The 9,995-nt window shown below is 32.4% G+C and overlaps 1 protein-coding gene across 1 annotated transcript; it reads right to left on the bottom strand.

Moving 5' to 3' along the window:
- Positions 1–437: 437 nt before the first annotated feature.
- LOC131537792 (uncharacterized) lies at positions 438–1,995 on the bottom strand. The gene is made up of 3 exons (XM_058771440.1): positions 1,134–1,995; positions 724–1,003; positions 438–587 (listed from the first exon to the last, which is right to left on the bottom strand). Exons 1-3 carry the CDS (start codon positions 1,409–1,411, stop codon positions 438–440), a joined length of 708 nt encoding a protein of 235 aa, XP_058627423.1. The 5' UTR covers positions 1,412–1,995.
- Between the last annotated feature and the right edge of the window lie 8,000 nt (positions 1,996–9,995).

Raw genomic sequence — 9,995 nt, 5'->3', positions numbered from 1 at the left:
ACCGCGGGAAAAACGCCCTGGAATGGCGAATCCATCCTTGGAAGGCCTCCACTGGGATGTCAACACAGGCCAGCTCCATTGCCCTTAGGAGGTTCTCTCTAGTGTATGGTTGTCTGCCATAAACCTTCCATCTCCACGATGAGAAGAACTCCTCTATAGGGTTCAGGAACGGGGAGTAGGGTGGCAGACAGACGTTTAAAAAGTGGTTACTGTTGGTGGTGAACCACTCTCTGATTTGGTTTGTTCTGTGGAAGCGTACATTGTCCCAAATGATCACATAAATGTGATGTGTGGGCCCAGGATGGTGTTGTTGGCAGTCCAGGAGGATGTCTTTTAGCTCCTCTAGGAAGGTGAGGAGACGTTGGGTGTTGTAAGACCCAAGGACAGCATGCCGGTGGACAAGCCCCTCCAAACCCATGGCCGCACAAAGAGTAATATTACCCCCCCCGTTGGCCTGGAACCTCAGTGATGGCTCTTTGGCCAATGATGTTACGGCCTCTTTGCCTTCGTTTCTGCAGGTTGAAGCCAGCCTCATCCAGGAAGAGGTACTCATGAGGTTTGGCCATCGCGTCCAACTGTAATATCCTCTGTGAAAATGTGAAAGTGCACAGGTGTTCAGAACAACAGTCAATCAGGTAGCACAGTATTGTCCAGAAGTAATGTAGGCCACTGAGCAAAACAGTATGTCCACTAACTGTACTGTAAACATGGATGTATACTTACTTGCACATACTCGTAACGTAGGTCTTTGTGTCGCGCAGAGTTGCGCTCAAATGGAACCCTATAGACCTGTTTCATCCGCATCTTTTGGCGCCGGAGAACTCGGTCTATTGTGCCCAAGCTGACATGAATGCTCTCAAAGTTGACATTATCGGCAATGACTTTGTCTCTGATCTCCCGGAGTCTGATGAGGTTGTTCTCACGAACCATATCCACAATGAGGGTTTCTTGTGCCGCTGTAAATATGGCAACCCTCCCACCTCTATGTGGCATTCTTTCAACTCTAAAGAAAGAAACATGTGTTGTCAATTGACATGTTTTACAATACAGTAACAACTGATTTGAAACCAATAGACTACTTTCACAGGCTTGTAAAATTGTATTGTGACAAAGAAAGCAATAGCGTACAATACCTGTTGTGTTGTCTGAATGCCCTGATAATGGTGGCCACGGTGAACCTACTCAGGTTTGGACGGACTCTTAGTCCTGCTTCAGCCATTGTCATGCCATGGACAATGACATGGTCAATGACTGTTGCTCGCATCTCGTCGGTAATGATGGTGCGAGGTTGTCTTGCTCTCCCTCCTGGACCTTCTCCTCTCCCTTGTTGGCCTGCTCCTCTTCTTCCATGGCCAGCTCTTCTCCCTCCTCTGACTCGAATTCCTCTTCCCCTGACTCTGCCTTCATCCATTGTGTTTGTTTGGAATCTTCAGCAAACTGTGCACTCTGAACTTGCTTTTATACATGTGGTCACAGCATTAGCAACAAGTGTCTTCAATTTTGAGTCGTTGTGTGTAATGAATGACGCCAGGTGTGTTCATTGTGTTCAAATATTGCTGACTGTGGCAAGCATTTTGCATCACATGAGCTTTCATTTGAGAATATGAGCAGAGTTCTTTTGCAACTTGTGTTTTAGCAAGGAAAAATGTGTTAAGATTTATGAGAACGGAGGATTGTGTTTTGTGAATTGTGTCTTCATGTGAAATGTGTTTATGATATTGGAAAATGATGGCTAGATTTAGTAAATGTGTTTAGACAACTGGTCATTTGGTTTAGAGGATTGGCTTTTGTGTTTTAGCATTTGAGAAAAACTGTAATAAGCAGTCTTAACAACAAAGCATATGTTTAATCCATATTGTAGATAGGTTTTAACAATGTAGGTATTTTCATACCGTCTGACATTCATTTAGCTTGTTCTTGGCCCATTGCTCCACATAAGGTGTTCCTCACATGTGCGGAATCGTTCAAGAGTAGTTTACAACTCCAAAGAATGCGTGTCGTGGTCTGTAGTTGACTTAAACAAACATTTTAAATGAGCTTTATGGGAGAAAGGGTTGGTGCCTGCAAAAGACATAAAATCTCTCTTCAAAACGGATACATCACATTTTGTAGATAACCAATAGTATAGTGATAGTACAGGCCTATGATATTTATCACGCTAATAAAGGTCGGTTAAAAAAAAAAAAAGTATGAACATGTACAACTATATAAGCGCCGAACTAGATCACAGGTTCACCCTAGTAATAGTCTAAGATAGGGAAAATTTTATTTAGCCTTTTAAGTGGGAAAATGCTTTGAAATAAAATAAATAAAGTACAATTTTAAATGATAAACCAAAATTTGAACAGGTACTGTTGAATAAAAATCATAATTAAGGTTCAATTTGTAAACAGATAAGTAAAATATTTTATTTAAAAACCTTTAAGATTCCGTCTAAACAGTCTTTAAGTTTGAAAGATCTTATTTACACTCTTAAGATTATACTTTAATAATAATAATAATACATTTTTAAGATGTCTTGTTCACTCTGAAAAGGGGTAGCAGACTAACTTGACACATGAGCTGTTATGGTCCATAGACACTCCTCCCGGTCTCTGAAGCATTCAATCCATTTCACTACGATGTTTAGCCCTGGGAGGATCTGTGAGTTTTGTTTATATTTAATAAAGTTTATAACTTCAACGTTTTTTGTTATATTTTTATATTTATCTATTTTGTTGGAAACATTTCATTCATGGAATAGACATCATTGCATAAAGATCCAGCCTACCTCTAATCACTCTGAAAAATGTAAGGCATTTTTATATTGTCAACTAAAACTATAGTAGATGTTTATTTTATACAGCATGTTATATATAATCAGTTTTATTTGCTACCATCTTCTCTAAAAGAAGAGAATGATGTGTTTTATAAGCTCAATAAATAAATGTTGAATACATGTTTAAATGTATTATAAATGGTTTGCTTCAGTAACATGTTACTATGCTGTCCTATATATTTTATTACCATATTCTTTAAAATAGAGATAAGTTTCTTTAGCTTGAAATGTTTAAGTGCGTGCTTGTTTATATGACTTATCATGATACAAAATTGTATAATGACATAGGTATTACACTGATATGACAATGTGGTTTATGATGAAACTTCTTGAGTCTTCATAATTCAGATCGCTTAAAATATATTTTATTACCATATTCTTTAAAATAGAGATAAGTCTCTTTAGCTTGAAATGTTTAAGTGCGTGCTTGTTTATATGACTTATCATGATACAAAATTGTATAATGACATAGGTATTACACTGATATGACAATGTGGTTTATGATGAAACTTCTTGAGTCTTCATAATTCAGATCGCTTAAAATATATTTTATTACCATATTCTTTAAAATAGAGATAAGTCTCTTTAGCTTGAAATGTTTAAGTGCGTGCTTGTTTATATGACTTATCATGATACAAAATTGTATAATGACATAGGTATTACACTGATATGACAATGTGGTTTATGATGAAACTTCTTGAGTCTTCATAATTCAGATCGCTTAAAATATATTTTATTAAAAATGGTTGTATGCAGAATTTTGGTAGGTGTACAGTAAAAATCATTTTGTCTATGGAGTGTAGTAATACTCCAAATGATTGTACCCATAAGCACTTTTATAAATTAAATTAAAACATTTTAATAAATTAGCTTTTTTTTTTTTTTTTTTTTTTTTTTTTTTTTTTTTTTTTTTTTTTTTTTTTTTTTTTTTTTTTTTTTTTTTTTTTTTTTTTTTTTTTTTTTTTTTTTTTTTTTTTTTTTTTTTTTTTTTTTTTTTTTTTTTTTTTTTTTTTTTTTTTTTTTTTTTTTTTTTTTTTTTTTTTTTTTTTTTTTTTTTTTTTTTTTTTTTTTTTTTTTTTTTTTTTTTTTTTTTTTTTTTTTTTTTTTTTTTTTTTTTTTTTTTTTTTTTTTTTTTTTTTTTTTTTTTTTTTTTTTTTTTTTTTTTTTTTTTTTTTTTTTTTTTTTTTTTTTTTTTTTTTTTTTTTTTTTTTTTTTTTTTTTTTTTTTTTTTTTTTTTTTTTTTTTTTTTTTTTTTTTTTTTTTTTTTTTTTTTTTTTTTTTTTTTTTTTTTTTTTTTTTTTTTTTTTTTTTTTTTTTTTTTTTTTTTTTTTTTTTTTTTTTTTTTTTTTTTTTTATAAGCTCAATAAATAAATGTTGAATACATGTTTAAATGTATTATAAATGGTTTGCTTCAGTAACATGTTACTATGCTGTCCTATATATTTTATTACCATATTCTTTAAAATAGAGATAAGTTTCTTTAGCTTGAAATGTTTAAGTGCGTGCTTGTTTATATGACTTATCATGATACAAAATTGTATAATGACATAGGTATTACACTGATATGACAATGTGGTTTATGATAAGATTTCTCGAGTCCTCATAATTCAGATTGATTAAAAACAATATTTGATTAAAAATGTATGTATGGAGAAATGTATGTGTGATGGGCACAGTTTGTACAGTAAAAATCCTCAGCAAACATAAAACCTAAGTGAGCACGCTCGTGTGTGTGTGTGTGTGTGTGTGTGTGTGTGTGTGTGTGTGTGTGTGTGTGTGTGTGTGTGTGTGTGTGTGTGTGTGTGTGTGTGTGTGTGAGAGAGAGAGAGAAACAAAGAGGGTGAGGGTGAGAAAGGGGACAGAGGAGCTTTTCCGACTTCAACCTCTCATTCGGACAATGGTCATCATCGCCCCAGAATAATGTAAAACTAAATGGTTATTTTTATACAGTGTGTTATTTATAATCACATTTAATTTTTACCACCTTCTTTAAAAGAAGATAATTATGTTTTTATAAGTTCAGTGAACGTAATTAATTGTTGAATACTTTAAAATGTATGATAAATGATTTGTTTCAGTGACATGTTTGTTACTCTGACATATAGAATTATTTATTGCCATATTCTTTAAAATAGAGATAAGTCTCTTTAGCTTGAAATGTTTAAGTGCGTGCTTGTTTATATGATTTATCAGTACACAAATTTAAATAATGATGTGGGTATTACTCTGATATAACAATGTGGTTTATGATGAAACTTCTTGAGTCTTCATAATTCAGATTGATTAAAAACAATATTTGATTAAAAATGTATGTATGGAGAAATGTATGTGTGATGGGCACAGTTTGTACAGTAAAAATCCTCAGCAAACATAAAACCTAAGTGAGCACGCTCGTGTGTGTGTGTGTGTGTGTGTGTGTGTGTGTGTGTGTGTGTGAGAGAGAGAGAGAAACAAAGAGGGTGAGGGTGAGAAAGGGGACAGAGGAGCTTTTCCGACTTCAACCTCTCATTCGGACAATGGTCATCATCGCCCCAGAATAATGTAAAACTAAATGGTTATTTTTATACAGTGTGTTATTTATAATCACATTTAATTTTTACCACCTTCTTTAAAAGAAGATAATTATGTTTTTATAAGTTCAGTGAACGTAATTAATTGTTGAATACTTTAAAATGTATGATAAATGATTTGTTTCAGTGACATGTTTGTTACTCTGACATATAGAATTATTTATTGCCATATTCTTTAAAATAGAGATAAGTCTCTTTAGCTTGAAATGTTTAAGTGCGTGCTTGTTTATATGATTTATCAGTACACAAATTTAAATAATGATGTGGGTATTACTCTGATATAACAATGTGGTTTATGATGAAACTTCTTGAGTCTTCATAATTCAGATTGATTAAAAACAATATTTGATTAAAAATGTATGTATGGAGAAATGTATGTGTGATGGGCACAGTTTGTACAGTAAAAATCCTCAGCAAACATAAAACCTAAGTGAGCACGCTCGTGTGTGTGTGTGAGAGAGAGAGAGAAACAAAGAGGGTGAGGGTGAGAAAGGGGACAGAGGAGCTTTTCCGACTTCAACCTCTCATTCGGACAATGGTCATCATCGCCCCAGAATAATGTAAAACTAAATGGTTATTTTTATACAGTGTGTTATTTATAATCACATTTAATTTTTACCACCTTCTTTAAAAGAAGATAATTATGTTTTTATAAGTTCAGTGAACGTAATTAATTGTTGAATACTTTAAAATGTATGATAAATGATTTGTTTCAGTGACATGTTTGTTACTCTGACATATAGAATTATTTATTGCCATATTCTTTAAAATAGAGATAAGTTTCTTTAGCTTGAAATGTTTATGTATGCGTGCTTGTTTATATGATTTATCAGTACACAAATTTAAATAATGATGTGGGTATTACTCTGATATAACAATGTGGTTTATGATGAAACTTCTTGAGTCTTCATAATTCAGATTGATTAAAAACAATATTTTATTAAAAATGTATGTATGGAGAAATGTATGTGTGATGGGCATGTGTACAGTTTGTACAGTAAAAAATCCCCAGCAAACATAAAACCTAAGTGAGCACGCTCGTGTGTGTGTGTGTGAGAGAGAGAGAGAAACAAAGAGGGTGAGGGTGAGAAAGGGGACAGAGGAGCTTTTCCGACTTCACCCTCTCATTCGGACAATGGTCATCATCGCCCCAGAATAATGTAAAATGAAATGGTTATTTTTATACAGTGTGTTATTTATAATCACATTTAATTTTTTTTACCACCTTCTTTAAAAGAAGAGAATTATGTTTTTTATAAATTCAGTGAACTTAATTAATTGTTGAATACTTTAAAATGTATGATAAATGATTTGTTTCAGCAACATGTTTGTTACTCTGACATATAGAATTATTTATTGCCATATTCTTTAAAATAGAGATAAGTTTCTTTAGCTTGAAATGTTTAAGTGCGTGCTTGTTTATATGATTTATCAGTACACAAATTTAAATAATGATGTCGGTATTACTCTGATATAACAATGTGGTTTATGATAAGATTTCTCGAGTCCTCATAATTCAGATTGATTAAAAACAATATTTGATTAAAAATGTATGTATGGAGAAATGTATGTGTGATGGGCACAGTTTGTACAGTAAAAATCCTCAGCAAACATAAAACCTAAGTGAGCACGCTCGTGTGTGTGTGTGTGAGAGAGAGAGAGAAACAAAGAGGGTGAGGGTGAGAAAGGGGACAGAGGAGCTTTTCCGACTTCAACCTCTCATTCGGACAATGGTCATCATCGCCCCAGAATAATGTAAAACTAAATGGTTATTTTTATACAGTGTGTTATTTATAATCACATTTATTTGCTACCATCTTCTCTAAAAGAAGAGAATGATGTGTTTTATAAGCTCAATAAATAAATGTTGAATACATGTTTAAATGTATTATAAATGGTTTGCTTCAGTAACATGTTACTATGCTGTCCTATATATTTTATTACCATATTCTTTAAAATAGAGATAAGTCTCTTTAGCTTGAAATGTTTATGTATGCGCGTGCTTGTTTATATGATTTATCAGTACACAAATTTAAATAATGATGTGGGTATTACTCTGATATAACAATGTGGTTTATGATAAGATTTCTCGAGTCCTCATAATTCAGATTGATTAAAAACAATATTTGATTAAAAATGTATGTATGGAGAAATGTATGTGTGATGGGCACAGTTTGTACAGTAAAAAATCCTCAGCAAACATAAAACCTAAGTGAGCACGCTCGTGTGTGTGTGTGTGTGTGTGTGTGAGAGAGAGAGAGAGAGAGAGAGAGAGAGAAACAAAGAGGGTGAGGGTGAGAAAGGGGACAGAGGAGCTTTTCCGACTTCAACCTCTCATTCGGACAATGGTCATCATCGCCCCAGAATAATGTAAAACTAAATGGTTATTTTTATACAGTGTGTTATTTATAATCACATTTAATTTTTTTACCACCTTCTTTAAAAGAAGATAATTATGTTTTTTATAAGTTCAGTGAACGTAATTAATTGTTGAATACTTTAAAATGTATGATAAATGATTTGTTTCAGTGACATGTTTGTTACTCTGACATATAGAATTATTTATTGCCATATTCTTTAAAATAGAGATAAGTTTCTTTAGCTTGAAATGTTTAAGTGCGTGCTTGTTTATATGACTTATCATGATACAAAATTGTATAATGACATAGGTATTACACTGATATGACAATGTGGTTTATGATGAAACTTCTTGAGTCTTCATAATTCAGATCGCTTAAAATATATTTTATTAAAAATGGTTGTATGCAGAATTTTGGTAGGTGTACAGTAAAAAATCATTTTGTCTATGGAGTGTAGTAATACTCCAAATGATTGTACCCATAAGCACTTTTATAAATTAAATTAAAACATTTTAATAAATTAGCTTTTTTTTTTATTATTATTATTTTTTAATTAAATTATACTAAATGATGTTCATGAAAATATAAGAAAATGAAGAAAGTTTACTGCGCTGAAAAAATAAGTTAAATTTACTTCATTTTTCTTTTGCAAGTTTTTGCACAAATATTTTTTAAGTAAAATTTAAATAAGGAATTAAGTAAAATCGACTTAACTAAGTTATCTAAAATTAGTAAAGGAAATAAGTAAATTTAACGTGGCCAGGTAGAGTTTGATGAGTCATTTCTACTTAATTATTTTAAATTTATCCAACAATGCTCAAATACATTTCACTCGGTCACAGTTTGTAAACTTTACTCAAACAACATAGCACTGAAAAAAAAAAGCCTATAAAGCATGTGGTTAAGTTACAAGCATGTATGTAAGCAAGTAGACTACTTGTTATTTATTTCAAGGTAATATGCTGATTCAATATAGTTATTAACTGAATGAACACAGAGACCTCAATACTTGGCACATGATACACAATGACGGTGACAATAGTGTTTGAGTATGAATGGGTCATTTTGAGTAAAAAATGAACTCCAGATGTCACAAAAGTTACTTCACCTAACAACAAAGGCAACCATAAAACAGTGTAAATACATCTTGAAAACAGCAAAAAAATAAAACCTTATTAATTATTCATGCCCAAATGCATGATGGGAACAACGGGATCATGATTTTTATATTTACTTAAAAATAACAAACAATTCCAAGTAAAATATACTTATAAGTTCAAACTTTAAATTCTACAAGCTTAAATTGAGTAATAATATTGAATTTACTATTTTATTTAATTACATTTTATACAACCAACAGAATATATGTGTGAGCGTGGGCTTGTGTCTTAAAACTGCCCTGATAAAATTGTTTATTTATTCTGCTTTTACCCTTAAATTCAATATCTTTTTCTCAAGGACCCAGAGAATAGAGAGAGAGGACTTTTCCAACTTAAACTAAACACAATTTTTTGGTAAACCTCTCATTTGAAGAATGGTGATGCTCGCGAGAGGAGGAAATATTTTTTCTCTTGAAGAAAAATGTAAGAGGGTTTTAATTCATTCCCAATTCATTATTATGAGTGTTATTTAATTACATTTTATACAGTCATCAGAATATATGTCTGTCTTAAAACTGACCTGTTAAAATTTTATCTGTTCATCCTTTTACATACATCTCCCATAGAGAGAGAAAGAGTCCACAACACCAGGCCTCGGAATGCAACCAGATACCGCTGCCACGTGGTCCACAGATGGGCAAACCCCCACCGGATCAGCATAAAATCTTCAAAACAATACTTGACAGCTTATTTATGGTTTTACACTTGTACAAACAACATATCTCATCCCCGGATGATATAGGAATTTCACGCATTCCAATCCTCACATCTGGAACGCATTAACGGGGTCAAGGGGTCAACACGACCTGGGTGGTCGCTATGTGGGTGGGCCGTGTGGGGGAGGGAGAAAGGTCAAAAGGTCAAAGCAATAAATATTTTTGTCACAAGCCATGCCCTATCTACTACTGGCCAAGTATTACACCGAGTTAGATCTCCGCAATGCCTACAACCTGATTCGTATCCGTGAAGGTGATGAATGGAAAACGGCCTTCTCGACCACTAGTGGGCACTATGAATACTTGGTCATGCCCTTCGGCCTTGCCAACAGTCCGTCAGTCTTCCAGTCATTCATGAACGACATCGAAAT

Source organism: Onychostoma macrolepis, chromosome 03, assembly GCF_012432095.1.
Source record: "Onychostoma macrolepis isolate SWU-2019 chromosome 03, ASM1243209v1, whole genome shotgun sequence".
Taxonomy (NCBI): Eukaryota; Metazoa; Chordata; class Actinopteri; order Cypriniformes; family Cyprinidae; genus Onychostoma; species Onychostoma macrolepis.
This window is presented reverse-complemented; position numbering and strand designations above follow the sequence as displayed.

Coding starts and splice junctions, on each gene's coding strand:
- LOC131537792 (XM_058771440.1), bottom strand. CDS start 1,411: ATGGATGAAGGCAGAGTCAGGGGAAGAGGAATTCGAGTCAGAGGAGGG. Junction 1,004..1,133: donor GCATTCAGACAACACAACAG/GTATTGTACGCT, acceptor TTCTTTCTTTAG/AGTTGAAAGAATGCCACATA. Junction 588..723: donor TACGTTACGAGTATGTGCAA/GTAAGTATACAT, acceptor ACATTTTCACAG/AGGATATTACAGTTGGACGC.